The sequence below is a fragment of the Meriones unguiculatus genome, chromosome 2, assembly GCF_030254825.1.
Source record: "Meriones unguiculatus strain TT.TT164.6M chromosome 2, Bangor_MerUng_6.1, whole genome shotgun sequence".
Lineage (NCBI taxonomy): Eukaryota > Metazoa > Chordata > Mammalia > Rodentia > Muridae > Meriones > Meriones unguiculatus.
In genome coordinates this window covers 111,333,160-111,349,353 of record NC_083350.1, presented here as the reverse complement: position 1 = coordinate 111,349,353, position 16,194 = coordinate 111,333,160, and the positions used below count along the sequence as shown (strand labels likewise).

The window sequence follows — 16,194 nt, the reverse complement described above, 5'->3', positions numbered from 1 at the left end:
AGATATCCTCACTTAATTTTATCCAAGAGATGAATAAAGAAATATTTTCATAATTGTGATTTAAATCTTCAGCAAATTTTATGAACTTTGGTTTATTCTACAAGGTGAAAATCATTTGCAGGTTTGCATTTCCCTGACTACTAAGGATGTTGAGCAATTCTTCAAGTGTTTCTCGGCATTCGGCATTCATCTGTGCAGAGTTCTCCGTTTATCTCTGTTCCCCATTTTTTAATTGGATTACTTGATTTGTTGCTGTTTAGCTTCTTGAGTTCTTTATATATTTTGGATATTAGCCCTTTCTCAGATATAGGATTGGTAAAGATCCTTTCCCAGTCTGTAGGCTGTCCTTTTGTTCTGTTGACAATGTCCTTTGCTTTACAGAAGCTTTTCAGTTTTCATGAGCTCCCATTTATTCATTGTTGATCTTAGAACCTGTGCTGTTGGTGTTCTGTTAAGGAAGTTGTCTCCTGTACCAATGAGTTCAAGGCTCTTCTCCAACTTTTCTTCTAACAGGTTTAGTGTGCCTGGTTTTATGTTGAGGTCTTTTATCCACTTCGACTTTAGTTTTGTGCAGGGTGATAAGTATGGATCTATTTGCATTTTTCTGCATGTAGACATCGAGTTAGACCAGCATCATTTGTTGAAGATGCTGTCTTTGTTCCATTGAATGGTTTTGCTTCTTTGTCAAAATTCCAGTATCCATAGGTGTGTGGGTTTATTTCTGGGTCCTCTGTTCGGTTCCTTTGATCCACCATTCTGTTTATATGCCAGTACCATGCAGCTTTTATTACTGTTTCTCTGTAGTACAGCTTGAGGTCAGGAATAGAGATACCTCCAGAATATCTGTTATTATACAGGATTATTTTAGCAATTCTGAATTTTTTTTTATTTTTCCATGTAAAATTAAGAATTGTTCTTTCAAGTTCTGTAAAGAATTGTGTTAGTGTTTTGATGGGAATTGCATTGAATCTGTAGATTGCTTTTGGCAAGATGGCCATTTTCACTATATTAATCCTATCAATCCATGAGCATGGGAGATCTTTCCATCATCTTCTTCAATTTCTTTCTTCAGGGACTTGAAATTGTTTTTCAAACATGTCTTTCACTTGATTGGTTAGTCATACCAAGGTACTTTATGTTATTATTTGCTATTGTGAAGGGTGTAATTTCTTTCTCAGCCTTTTCGTCTTTTGTATACAAAAGGGCTACTGATTTTTTTGAGTTAATTTTGTATCCAGCCACTTTGCTGAAGGTGCTTATGAGCTGAAGGCATTCTCTTATTGAATTTTTTAGGTCATTCATGTATGCTATCAAACAGTGATAATTCACTCTAGACCCATCAGAATGGCTAAGATCAAATACTCAAGTGACAACACATGCTGGAGAGGATGTGGAGAAAGGGGGAACCTCCTTCATTGCTGGTGGACGCAAACTTGTACAACCACTTTGAAAATCAATCTTGCCCTTTCTCAGACTATTAGGAATAGTACTTACTGTAGATACAGCTATAGTACTCCTAGGTATATATCCACAATATGCTCAAGTATACAATAACATTTGCTCAAACATGTTTGTAGAATCTGGAAACAACCAGGATGTCCCTCACTGAGGAATGGATACAGAAATTGTGGTACATTTACACAGTGAAATAGTACTCATCAATTAAAAACAAGGAAATCATAAAATTTGCAGACAAATGGTGAGAACTAGAAAATATCATCCTGAGTGAGGTATCCCAAAAGCAGAAAGACACACATGGTATATACTCAATTATACATGGATATTAAACCTATAATGTAGGATAAACATACTAAATACCTAAAGAAGCTGAGATAGAAGGAGGATCAATCGTCATTTAGAAAGGCAAATGGGACGTACATTGGAAGAGGGAGAAAACAGGAAACAGGACAGGAGCTTAACATAGAGGGCCTATGAAAGACTCTTCTCAGCAGGGTCTCAAAGCAGATGGCTGAGGCTCATAGCCAAACTTTGGGCAGAGTACAGGGAATCTTATGAAAGAAGGGGGAGGTAAAAAGACCTAGAGGGGACAGGAGCTCCTCAAGGAGAGCAACATAACCAAAAAATCTGTGCCCAGGGCTCTTTTGTGAGACTGATACTCCAACCAAACACCATGCATGGAGATAACCTAGAACCCCTACACAGATATAGCCCATGGCAGCTCAGTGTCCACATGGGTTCCCTAAGTAATGGGAACAGGGACTGTCTCTGATATGAACTCAGTGTCTGGCTCTTTGATCACTTCCACCTGACGGGAGAGCAGCCTTACCAGGCTGCTGAGAAAGACTATGCAGCCAGTCCTGATGAGACCTGGTAGGCTGGGTCAGAAAGAAAGGGAGGAGGACTTGGGGAAAGGCATGGGAGATGAGGGAAGATAGGTGGGGTTGGGAGGGGCTGAGTGAAGGTGCTACAACTGGGATTCCAAGGGAATAAACTGTACTTTATAAAAATAAATATATTTTTAAAAAGGAATTCATTTGTAGAAATGACACCAGTAGTGGTAGAAGAGAGGAAACAGGATGGGAGCCTACTATAGAAGGTCCTCTGAAAGGCTCTATCCAACAGGGGATTGAAGCAGATCCTGAGACCCACTGCCAAACTTTGGGAAGAGCACAGGGAGTCTTATGGAAGAAGACATGGAGGTGACAGGAGCCCCACAAGGAGATCAACAAAGCAAAAAATTACTGAGCTCAGGGAGTCCTACAGAGACTGATGCACCAACCAATGACAGTGCATGGAAAGGACCTAGACCCCTGCTCAGATGTATCTGATTGGCAGCTCTGTCTCCATGTGGGTTCTAGAGTAAGGAAGGGGTGCAGCTGTTGCCTCTGTCATGAGCTCCATTGCCTGTTCTTTGATCGCTTGCCATGGTGATACAGTCTTGCCAGGCCACAGAGGAAGAGGATCCAGGCAGTCCTGATGAGATTTGATAAGCTATGGGCAGATGGCAGAGTAGGAGAACTCTCCCTTTCAGTGGACTAGAGGAAGGGAACAAAGAAGAAGAGTGAGGGAGGATGAAATTGGGTGGAGCTGAGGAAGAGGGATTCAGTTCAGATATATAATGAATAAATGGTGAAAAAAAAAGAGCAAATTGGATACTTCCAACATATAATGGCACAGGATATGCATTAACATTTCAAACAAAAACAAAGAGAGTATAGTGAAGACATACTGAACCAAAGCAAAACCAAAATCCATCAGGGCAAACTTCAAATCCTACAGCTCCATCTCTGATGTCAAAGTACTTCAACCCTTCCAGCCTTGCTGCCAGCAACACACATCTCTTTCCTGGACTGCTCCACTCTTGGTGCCTCCTTGGCAGATACAACTTGGCTCCATCATCTTAACAACATATCCATTGCAATTCAGGCTTCACTTTCACAGCTTCAGAAAATAGCCTATCAAGGCCTTCACACAGGGACTCCAATGACATGCACTTCACCTCAGTCAGCTACTTAAAACTTCAGAATCTTCCAAGACTCCTTAATTTGTGTATTTTTCATGATTCTAAAGCCAATATTAATCAGAAAATTATGTTTTCTTATTGTTATTTATTTTACAGGTGTTTACAATTAGGAGACTGCGTTAGGTCTCAGAATAAACTTTGGACTTTTAAGTAACATTGAAATTGAAAGGTTATGGGGTCTTTGGCATCAGACTAAATACATTTTTCATTGTGATATTTCTAGGAGCCTGTGCAGGCAGGGAATGGAATGTGCTGGTTTGAATGAGATGCCTGTATCTCAGATATTGGAATACTGGGTTCCTAGTTGGTAGTACCCTTTGGTGTGTTTAGGAGGTATGGTTGACAAGCTGGGATAGCTTCTGGGCCCCTTAAATAACATCACAGGAGCTTTTGTGTGTTTTTCCTTTCTTGGAGCAGAAAATTCCCTAGAAATCTTCTTTCCAGACTTTGGAAGCTTGGCAGAATGGTTTTGCCCTCAGGATAACCGTTCCTTTGTTTCAATGCAGATGCCTCCTGCATCTCCTTATTTCTCTCAGTACAAGCCTTGACCTCAACATTACTCTTTTTCTCTTCAAACTGTACATTTCTTTCTGCTCACTTAATCTTTTTCATTGTAGATCCGCATAATAGTGATTAGTAGTAACTGCAAAACAGTACCAATATTAACTTGTTTTACAATCTCCTCTGCCAAAAAATGTAGTCCATTACTTTTTAGATTCAGCCTGAGGAATGTAGGTAGAACAAGGACAGAAAGCAGCCGCACTTTTTTTTTCTGCCAAAATATAAAAATATTCTCTACTCTAGTTGCTAATATTGTTCCCTTTAGAACCACATTGATTTTGAACTCCATGGTCCAAATTGTTATCAGCTCATCCAAGCTCCTCTAAAATGGACCATTAATCTCTGTTGACAGCATTCAAACACTTTTCTAGTGCAAAGTTCCAAAGTCATTTACATTCTCCCCAAAACAACATGCTCAAGTTCTTCATGAAATAGCCCACTCCATGGCACCAACTTCTGTATAAGTTACTTTTCTATTAATATGATAAAACACCATGATGAGGGCAATTTGTAGCAGTTTATTAGGGTGCAAGGGCTCCAGAGAACTAAGAGTCCATCACCATTAGAGCAAGGCAACAGTGCAACAGGGAGGCTGTCTGGACCAGCAAGCTGCAAGCACACATATAAAATTTGGAGAATGAGTATTTAAATGCCCAAAACTATGGGGAATATCTCACTTAATCCAGTAAAGCAAACATAAACTAATTGAAAACTCTGTCAAGGAAATGTTGAGGAATGGAATCTGCTTTTCATTTAACTTTTAAATCAAATAAAGGAATTCCATACGAAATTAAGATAGAAACACTACCACTTTGATTATACTTTATACCTTGATAAAATTCCTATCATGATCTATGAGAAAGGAAACAAATTACAACCCAGGAGAGCAATGCAGTGTCTAATATTGCCAAATACTTATTTTATGGTCTGGCACACTTTAAGATTTCCTAATGTGTTTACACATGAATAGTGCATTTTTCTTCATTTGTTTATTTGTTTTTTTAATTTATTTATTTTTACTAATTACACTTAATTCGCTTTGTATCCCCCCATAAGGTCCTTCCTCCTCCCCTCCCTGTCCCATCCTCCCTCCCCCTTCTTCACAATACCCTTCCCCAAGTCCACTGATAGGGAAGGTCCTCCTCTCCTTCCTTCTGATCTTAGTCTATCAGATCTCATCAGGAGTGGCTGCATTGTCATCTTCTGTGGCCTGGTAAGGCTGCTCTTCCCTCAGAGGGAGGTGATCAAAGAGCAGGCCAATCAGATTATGTCATAGGCAGTCCCTCTTCCCATTACTATGTAACCCACTTGGACAGTAAGCTGCCATGGGCTACATCTGTGCAGGAGTTCTAGGTTATCTCCATGAATAGTCCTTGGTTGGAGTATGAGTCTCTGGGAACACCCCTGTGTTCGAATTTTCTGTTTCTGTTGCTCTCCTTGTGGGGTCTCTGTTCTCTCCAGATCTTACTATTTCCCACTTCTTACATAAGATTCCATTCACTCTGCCCAACAGTTGCCCATAAGTCTCAGCATCTCCTTTGATAGTCTGCAGGGTAGAACCTTGCAGAGGCCCTCTGTGGCAGGTCCCTAGGTTGTTTCCTGTTTTCTTCTTCTGATGTGCATCCTCTTTGCCTTTCAGGATGTGGATTGAGCATTTTAGTCAGGGTACTCTCTCTTGATTAGTTTCTTTAGATGTACAGATTTTAGTAGGTTTATCCAATATTACATGTCCATATGAGTGAGTATATACCGTATGTGTCTTTCTGCTTCTGGGACAGCTCACTCAGGATGATCCTTTTCAGGTCCCACCATTTACCTGCAAATTTCATGATTTCCTTATTTTTCATTGCAGAGTAATATTCCATTGTGTAGATGTACCACAATTTCTGCATCCATTCTTCAGTTGAGGGGAATCTGGGCTTTTTCCAGCTTCTGGCTATTACAAATAAAGCTTCTACAAACATGGTTGAACAAATGTCCTTATTGTGTACTTGAGCCTCTTTTGGATATATGCCTAGGAGTGGTATGGCTGGATCTTGAGGAAGCACTATTCTTAGTTGTCTGAGAAAGCGCCAGATTGATTTCCAGAATGGTTGTACAAGTTTGCATTCCCACCAGCAATGGAGGAGGGTTCCCCTTTCTCCACAACCTCTCCAGCATGTGTTGTCACTTGAGTTTTTCATCTTGGTCATTCTGATGGGTATAAGGCAAAATCTCAGGGTCGTTTGATTTGCATTTCCCTAATGGCTAATGAGGTTGAGCATTTCTTTAAGTGTTTCTCTGCCATTCGATATTCCTCTACAGAGAGTTCTCTGTTTAGCTCTGTTTTCCATTTTTTAATTAGATTACTTGGTTTACTGTTTTTCAGCTTCTTTAGTTCTTTATATTTACTGGATATTAGTCCTCTGTCAGATAAAGGGTTGGTGAAGATTCTTTCCCAATCTGTAGGCAGTCATTTTGTTTTGATGATGTTGTCCTTTGCTTTGCAGAAGCTTTTCAGTTTCATGAGGTCCCATTTATTGATTGTTGCTCTTAGAGCCTGTGCTGTTGGTGTTCTGTTCTGGAAGTTGTCTCCTGTACCAATGAGTTCTAGGGTTTCCCCACTTTTATTTTCTAACTGATTTAATGTGTCTGGTTTTATGTTGAGGTCTTTGATCCACTTGGACTTCATTTTTGTGCAGGGTGATAAGTATGGATCTCTGCATTTTTCTACATGTAGACATCCAGTTGGACCAGCACCATTTGTTGAAGATGCTATCTTTTCTCCATTGTATGGTTTTGGCTTCTTTGTCAAAGATCAGGTGTCCATAAGTGTGTGGGTTTATTTCTGGGTCTTCTGTTTGGTTCCTTTGATCCACCATTCTGTTTATATGCCAGTACCATGCAGTTTTTATAACTGTTGCTCTATAGTTCAGCTTAAGATCAGGGATGGAGATACCTCCAGAAGATCTTTTATTGTAGAGGATTGTTTTAGCAATTCTGGGTTTCTTGTTATTCCATATGAAGTTGAGAATTTTTCTTTCCATCTCTGTAAAGAATTATGTTGTTAATTTGATGGGAATTGTATTGAATCTGTAGATTGCTTTTGGTAAGATGGCCATTTTTACTATGTTAATCCTGCCAAGCCATGATCATGGGAGATCTTTACATCTTCTTATATCTTCTTCTAATTCTTTCTTCAGAGACTTGAAATTTTTTTCATACAAGTCTTTGACTTGCTTGGTTAGGGTTACACCAAGTTACTTTATGTCATTTGTGGCTATTGTGAAGGGTGTTGTTGTTTCCTTAATTTCTTTCTCAGCCCTTTTGTCTTTTGTATACAGGAGGGCTACTGTTTTTTTTTTTTTTTTTTTACTGAAAATTACTTTCTGTAGATTTATTTTAACCAGTACCATATTCCTAGCATTTTAATTTGCTGAATGCACAGTATCTGGTATAAGTAACAATAACACACAAAGAAACAAGGACAAAGATATGCTTTGTGACTGAGCATCACCTCCCAGGAAACATCATTTCCTCATGTGAAAAGTTTCTGGTGCTGCTCAAGTAAGGATGTCTTGGTCAGATTACCTCAGCAACAATCATGAAGTACTTACAGAAAGCTGCAGTTTCCTCTTAGACACCTTAACATACTCCAGATCACAGGGTCCGAGGGTTGTTCAAGGTTCCTGAATAAACTGCATTGAAAAAAAAAAAAAAAAGATGGACATAAAAGCGAAGAAATAAAAGTTTGGTGTAAGCTTTAAAAAAAAAATTCTTAAAACTAATTTACTATTATAGAAAAAAATCTTCAGAATAATATTGCTGTGATAACCTGCACTGTCAAATGCAAGTTGTTTTATTTTTATTTTTTTGTTTTCCTTTTGGTTTATTGATCTGTTTTGTTTTTTTTTTTTTTTTTTTTTTTAGTTAATTTTGTATCTGGCCACTTTGCTGAAGGTGTTTATCAGCTGTAGGAGTTCCCTGGTAGAGTTTTTGGAGTCACTCATGTATACTATCATATCATCTGCAAATGTGATAATTTGACTTCTTCTTTTCCAATCTTTATCCCCTTGATCTCCTTCAACTTCCTTATTGCTCTAGCAAGGACTTCCAGAACTATGTTGAAGAGATATGGAGAGAGTGGGGAGCCTTATCTTGTCCTTGATTTCACTGGGATTGCTTTAAGTTTCTCTCTGTTCAGTTTGATGTTGGCTATAGGTTTTCTGTATTTTACCCTTACTATGTTTAGATATGTGCCTTGTATCCCTGATCTCTCCAATACTTTAAACATTTGTTTATTTGTTTGAGACAGTTTCTCTGTGTAGTATTGTCTATCTCCCTGAGTGCTTGGATTAAATGCATGTGCCACCATGACCAGCTAAATAGTGCATTTTCACATGGCCAGGAAGTGAAGAGAAAATGGCAAAAATTTCTTAGGGTCCTTCACATGACAAATGTGAAGAATGGCATTTCCTCTTCCTCTTCAAGGGAATGAATAATAATAAGCACCTAATCCTTCTTTACTAAATCCATATTGATTGCTGTATGTTTGTAACCCCTCTTCAATACTAACTTTCCCACCTCTGGAAAATGGCTGTATGTTCTAGAAGAATGTCTGTAATGTATTTTTTCTTAGAAGTAATCAAATCAAAATGACAACAATGTTAAAAATCTCTCTGAAACTAAATCCCCCTATGAACTTGTAGCTCATTCTTTCAGATTGAATATTCATACAACTTAACATCTATGACTATTTATTTTATTTTATTAATTACACTTTATTCATTTTGTATCCCCCCATAAGCCCCTCCCTCCTCCCCTCCCGATCCCACCCTCCCTCCCCTTTCTGCATGCATGCCTCTCCCCAAGTCCACTGATAGGGGAGGTTCTCCTCTCCTTTCTGATCTTAGTCTATCAGTTCACATCAAAAGTGGCTGCATTGTCCTCTACTGTGGCCTGGTAAAGCTGCTCCCCCCTCAGAGGGAGGTGATCAAAGAGCAGGCCAATCAGATTATGTCAGAGGCAGTCCCTCTTCCCATTACTATGTAACCCACTTGGACACTGAACTGCCATGGGCTACATCTGTGAAGGGGTTCTAGGTTATCTCCATGAATAGTCCTTGGTTGGAGTATGAGTCTCTGGGAAGTTCCCTGAGTTCAAATTTTCTGTTTCTGTTGCTCTCCTTTTGGAGTTCCTGTCATCTCCAGCTCTTACTATTTCCCACTTCTTACATAAAATCCATTCACTCTGCCCAGCAGTTGACCACCAGGCTCAGCATCTGCTTTGATAGTCTGTAGGGCAGAGGCTTTCAGAGGCCCTCTGTGATAGGTTCCTAGCTTGTTTCCCGTTTTCTTCTTCTGGCTTTCAGAAGCCCTCTGTAGAAGGTTCCTAGGTTGTTTCCTGTTTTCTTCTTCTTCTGACCCCTCTATGAATATTTTTTAAAAAGTAATTTTGTTTATAAATAACATTTTATTCATTTTTTTATTTTTTCAATAATTTAAATGTTTTATTATTTATTTACTTTATGTCGGTTATAGCTCCCTTCCTGGTCTCCTCCCAGAAACACACTTCCTCCCTTTTCCCTCTTATCCCCCTTCCCTATTCCTCAGAGAAGGGAAGCCCTCTGCCTTCCTCCCCTACCATTTGTTCCTAGCCTCTCAAGTCTCATCAGGACTGCCTGGATCCACTTCCTCTGTGGCCTGGCAAAAATTCCCACCAGGGTAAAGTGATCAAAGGCCAGGCAACAGTGTCCATGTGAAACATAGCCTCTGCTGAGCAGGGGGTCCAGGACCTCTAAATTCATGGTTCATAGTTGGTGCATCAATCTCTACAGACCGCATGCACATAGTTTTTTCTGTTCTGTTGGTCTTCTTGTGGCGCTCCTGTCCCTTCAGAGTTCTTCGATGCCTCTGCTCTTTCTAAGACTCCTTGCACTCTACCCAAAGTCTGGCTGTGAGTCTTACCATCTACCTAAATCCCCTATGGGTGGAGTTTTTCAGAGGACATCTGTGGTAGACTTCAATCCTGTTCCTTCCTTTCATCTGCTTCCTGTGTCTATTTGTCCTTCTGAATGAGCGCTAACTATCCTCTCTAGAGTCCTCCTTATTATTTAGCTTCTTTAAGTCTGTGCATTGTAGTGTGGTTATCCTGTATTATATCACTAATATGAATTTATAAGTGAATATATACCATATGTATCTTTCTGGTTCTGGGTCACCTCACTCAGGTGATATTTTCTAGTTCTATCCATTTGCCTGAAATTTTCATGATTTCCTTGTTTCTAATAGCTGAGTAGCCTTCCATTGTGTAAATGTACCACAATTTCTGTATCAATTCTTCAGTTGAGGGACATCTAGGTTGTTTCCAGATTCTGGCTATTATGAATAAAGCTGCCATGAACATAGTTGAGCAAATGTCTTTGATGTATGGTGGAGCATCTTTTGGGTATATGCCAAGAGTAGTATAGCTGGGTGTTGTGGTCCCAATTGTCTGAGAAAGCCCCAAAGTGGATGTGCAAGTTTGCACTCCCACCAACAATGGAGGAGTATTCCCCTTTATCTACATCCTTGCTGCCAAGTACTGTCACTTGTGTTTTTAATCTTAGCTATTCTGATGGGTATAAGATAAAATCTCAGAGTCTTTTTAATTTGCATTTCCATGATGACTAAGGACTCTGAGTATTCTTTAAATGCTTTTCCGACATTAATATTTTGTGTTGGGAATTCTCTGGTTCTGTATCCCAGTTTTTAATTAGATTATTTGGTTCATTGGAGTTTAATTCTTAAGTTCTTTATATATTTTGGATATTAGCACTCTGTTAGATGTAGGTTGTTGTTTTGATGACAGTGTCCTTTACTTTTCTGAAGCTTTTCAGTTTCTTGAGGTCCCATTTATTAATTGTTGATCTTAGAGCCTGAGCTGTTGATATTCTATTCAGGAAGTTGTTTCTTTCCTGTACCAATGAGTTCAAGGCTTTTTCCTGCTTTTTATTCTAACAGATTTAGTGTGTGTAGTTTAGTGCAGAATGAAATATATGGATATCTTTGCATTTTTCTACATGTAGACATCCATTTAGACCAGTACCGTTTGTTGAAGATGCTATCTTTTTTCCATTGTATGATTTTGGCTTCTTTGTCAAAAATCAGGTGTCCATAAGTGTGTGTGGGTTTATTTCTAATAAGGGTCTGTGCTAAAAAAAACAAAAAAACAAAACAACAACAACAAAAAAAAAACTCCTATTTGAAAGAGTGAACCTTGGGGAGAACTCAACAGGGAGACTGATAGCCAATGAAGAGTAAGACTCCAAGAGCTGGGGCAACCTAATACAAGCACCATTGCTTGAGGTGAGCCCCCAATGCTTGGGGTCAACAATGTTGGAGCCAATTACCCTGTCTCCCAAGTTTCAATAAATAAAACAAAAAGGAAATTATGTGTGCATTCCCAGCAAGGGACCAGTGGGACTTATGACCTGTGGTGACTTCTGCTGATGTGACTGCAAAAGTAGTAGGGCTGAGGGTATGTGACCTGACATCCAGGAGCCTGTCCAGAGAGCAAGAACCAATGGCAGGCTCAGAGAAGATGTGGAGGAATCTGGTTGGTCGCCCAAAGCTATCTAAGTTGCTCTGTCTTCCTGGAGTAACTGAATCTGCATCTGCTTGCTCTCAGATTGCATTTACTCAACTCCCAGTGTCTGGGTATTGACTCTGGTGCCTCTCACCCCCTTGGTTGGAACCCCTGTCCTCACCCATGGGTTGGACCCTTGGGAGGAGGACCAACATCATGGTCCTTTACTGTCAGGGATCATCTATCTTTGTGGCTGAGGTGTGTTTCTTGTATGCAGCAGAATGTTGGGACCTGTTTATGCATACATTCTCTTAGTCTTTTTTTCCTTTTTGGTTTATCTTTTTATTGGATAGTTGAGTTCATTAGTGTTGAGAGAGATTAATGACCAGTGATATTTTGTTTGTGTGCTTGTCTACTTTTAGTTTTACTATAGGAAGTTATTTATTTCATGTGTTTTCCTGGCTGTAGTTGGCCTTCTTGGGTTGTAGTATATTGAGTATGTTCTATAGGACTGGATTTGTGGATAGGCCCTGTTTAAATTTGTTTTCTTGTTTTCTCTATCTATGATGACTGAGAGCTTTGCTGGGTATAATATGCGCTGACATCTGTGTTCTCTTAGGGTCTGCAAGACATCTGTCCAGGTCCTTCTGGCTTTCATAGTCTCTTTTGGGAAGTCAGGTGTGATTCTCATAGGTTTGTCATTATGTGTTACTTGGCCTTTTTCCCTTGCAGATTTTTAATATCTTTTCTTTGTTCTATGCATTTAGTGTTTTGATTATTATGTGGCGGGAGGATTTCCTTTTCTCATCTAATCTATTAGCTCTTCCATAGGCATCTTTTATGCTTACAGGTAATTTTTTTTTAATTTGTGAAATTTTTTCCATGATTTTATTGATGATATTTTATGGGCCTTGGAGACAGGAATCTTTCTTTTCATCTATTCCTATTTTTCTTAGGTTTTATCTTTCCAAGCTGTCCTTGATTTCTTGGATGTTTTGTGTCAGGAATATGTTAGATTTAACATTTTCTTTGATAGATTCATCAATTTCTTCCATTGTATCTTCTACACCTAAGATTCCTTTCTCCATCTCTTGTATTATAATGGAGATGGTAACTCTCTTTTTTAATTCTTTATTAATTACACTTTATTCACTTTGTATCCCCCCTGTGGTTCTCTCCCTCCTCCCGTCCCAATCCCTCCCTTCCTCCACCCTCTGCATAATGCCCCCCCCCAAGTCCACTGATAGGGGAGATCTTCTTTTCCTTTCTTTTGATCCTAGTCAATTAGGTCTCATCAGGAGTGGCTGAATTGTCTTCTTCTGTGGCCTGTTAATGCTGTTTGCCCCTCAGGAAGAGGTGATCAAAGAGCAGGCCAATTAGTTCATGCCAGAGACAGTCCCTGTTCCTATTACAATAGAACCCACTTGGATACTGAACTGCCATGGGCTACACCTGTGCAGGGGTCTTAAGTTATTTCCATGCATAGTCCTTGGTTGGAGTATCAGTCTCAGGAAAGACCCCTGTGCTCAGATTTTTTGGTTCTGTTGCTCTCCTTGTGGAGTTCCTGTCCTCTCCAGATCTTACTGTTTTCCACTTCTTTCTTAAGATTCCCTGCACTCTGCCCAAAGGTTGCCCATAAGTCTCAGCATCTGCATTGATAGTCTGCAGGGCAGAGCCTTTCAGAGGTCCTCTGTGTCAGGCTCCTGACTTGTTCCCTCTTTTCTCCTTCTGATGTCCATCCTTTGCCTTTCTGGATAGGAATTCAGATGCTGACTCTTGTAGTTCCTGTTTTCCCTTTTCATCTTCACATCTTGAACCATTTTATTGGTTTCCTTCACCTAGTTGTTTCCATTGTCCTGTATTTCTTTGAGTGGATTATTTATTTCCTGTCTACAGACCTCTCTAATGGCCTCAGTCTGTTTGACTGCATCTTCCTTCATTTCTTTATGAATTTTATTTGTTTCCTTTCCTATCATCTTCTTAAGCATAGTTTTAAGGTCATTTTCTTGTTTTTCAGTTGTGTTAGGGTATCCAGGGCTGCTTGCCTTTGGATAACAGGGTTCTGGAGATGTCAAAAGCTTTGGCTTTTTTTTCTATTATTATTTTTTTTATTTTTTATTCTTTACAATTTATTCACTTTGTATCCTAGCTGTAGTCCATTCCCTCAACCCCTCCCAATCCTACCTTCCCTGCATCTTCTCCACCCATGTCCCTCCCCAAGTCCATTGATAGGGGAGGTCCTACTCCCCTTCCCTCTGACCCTAGCCTATCAGGTCTCATCAGGACTGGCTGCATTGTCTTTCTCTGTGGCCTGGCAAGGCTTTCCCCCCACTCCTCGGAGGTAGGTGATCAAAAGCCAGCCACTGAGCTCACATCAGAGACAGCCTCTGTTCCCCTTAGTAGGGAACCCACTTGGAGACTGAGCTGCCATGGGCTACATATGTCAGGGTTCTAGATTATCTGCATGCTTGGTCCTTGGTTGGAGAATTAGTCTCAGAAAATACGCCTGTGACCAGATTTTGGTTCTGTTGCTCACCTTGTCTTTTGTTGATTGTGTTTTTATGCCGGCCATTATGCATCCTGTTGTCTCTGGCATGGACTGGTAGTTTCTGGTGTCTACTGGAGTCCTGGCAGAGTAGGCGCAGGGTGGGCAGTGTTAGACGAGCCCAGGGTAGGAAGCTGGATGTTCCCACAGGAGCATTCCTCAGATTCGTAACTATGATCTCTGACTGGTGTGTGGTTCTCAGGGAATTGCTATGCCTGTCCTGAGGTATATGATCCTGTGGTCTGACTAGACTCTTCAGGAGTCCAGGGGTCCTTCTATCACTAAGAGAAGTCCAGGAGTCAGCTACCATGCCACTGCCTGTATTGCTCTGATGTTAATGAACTACAGCTGCCCAGACACTGTGTGCAGGCACAGTCTGCTGGGTGCATCCATCTTGGAAAACCATGAAGCCCACAGGTTTGTTCTGTTCTCACTAAGGAGAAGGATTGAACTTTGGAATGAAGTATGAGGCTGTTCCTGTAGCTCTCAGGCATTAGAAAGCTTAAGGTTGTTGCTGTGTGCTCCAGTACACAGAAGGTATTCACTGGCTGGTAAGCACAGAGCACAGGGCTGTGGCTAGACACTGGATACTCTTACCCTTCGGAAACCCAAGAACTTTTCCAGAGGTTAGCTGGGTGACCTGAGTTTGGACCCGATTGTTTTCCTTACCATGGGGTTTCCTCTCCACCAGTCACCCAGTCTCTGGTTTTTGGGGGCTCACAGTTCAGTTTGGGACTGTGAACACAGTATGCAGGTGTGTGGCTAGACACTGGAGATCAAGTGCCTTCAGGAACCCAGGAACTATCCCAGGAATTAGTTGGACGAGCTGAGGTCAGACCCTATTGTTTCCCTCACCATGGGGTTTGCTCTCACCTGAGAAACACAATTGTGGTTGTTTGGGGGCACACAGTTCTGACTGTTGGTTGCCACTGCTGCCCTGCTGATCAGATATGCACAGGTCACAAAGACCTTTTCTTTATTTTTTTGAAAATTTCTTATAAGAGTACTATGTTTACATAATTCTCACACCATCCTTTGCCCTTATAATGCCTCCTGTGTCTCCCTAACTCATTCTCAAATTTATGACTTAATTATTTATATCTTAATATAATCATATATTTTAATTATTAGATATATATGTACATACATGCATAAATATATGTAATTCTCATCCACAATGGCATAGTAAGTGCTGTTGTCATAGTGGTGGTCCTATTAGGCATTCATATTGTTTAGATTCCCTGGGTGCAGTTTACCTGTCAGTTATAGAACACCTGCTTGCAGCAGCTTGTGAAGACCTCTTACTTACCTTCTGTGTATCCATGCATACTAAAATTGTTTTCTTTTTTTCTTTCTGTTTTTAGTAAGGCAGCTGTGCTGATCCAAGTCCAATGGCGTCGTTACATTGCACACAGACAGATTAATTGCTCTGTAAAAATGCATTCTACCACAACAGAAACCCTGCATAATCCCTTCATCATCAACCAGACTACTTCAAATAAAGAAAGAAGAGAAAATATTATGAATATTCAAGAACAAAGGGAGAAGGCTGCTCTTCATATTCAGGTGAATTCAAACCTTTGATAGCGAAATTAGAGACAAAAATATATTTCTCATCTTTCTCTCAGTCATTCTCTGTTTTTAAACGTTTCAGTGATTTCAAGTTACTTGAGTTTATTTTATCCTTTTGTAGATTTACAGGCTTCAGGCTAGCTGACAAGTATATGTGGTCCCACTGTCTATCAAGACTGTAGATAATTGTCCTTTAATCTGAAATACTATAACCATGAGTGTTGTTCAAGCTAAACCATGCAATGATATTTAAACTTCTCATTGTAGAAACCCTTTACTTCTTTGATTTGATTTATTTCAAGGTACTTCATGAGTTCAGTATGAATTATTTCCTGCTTTTTTTTCTCAATATGTTTGTAGTTGGTATATAGAAAAACTAATGCAAAAACTAATGCTTTTTCAGACCTTTTCATTTACTTTCATCTGTTTTTGTTTCATTTTATTTAGAATTTAATATGTGTTGTAATGAATTTTAATCAAATCCACA

General features: G+C 39.9%; 1 protein-coding gene across 3 annotated transcripts in view; it reads left to right on the top strand.

The window, feature by feature from the left end:
- The window catches only part of Lrriq1 (leucine rich repeats and IQ motif containing 1), a 211,703-nt gene that overhangs the window by 59,578 nt on the left and 135,931 nt on the right, over positions 1 to 16,194 (top strand). For all 3 annotated transcript variants that reach the window (XM_060377971.1, XM_060377970.1, XM_060377972.1), the window contains exon 16: positions 15,500 to 15,701. In XM_060377971.1, coding sequence (XP_060233954.1) covers positions 15,500 to 15,701 — 202 coding nt within the window. The remainder of the gene's footprint in view (positions 1 to 15,499; positions 15,702 to 16,194) is intronic.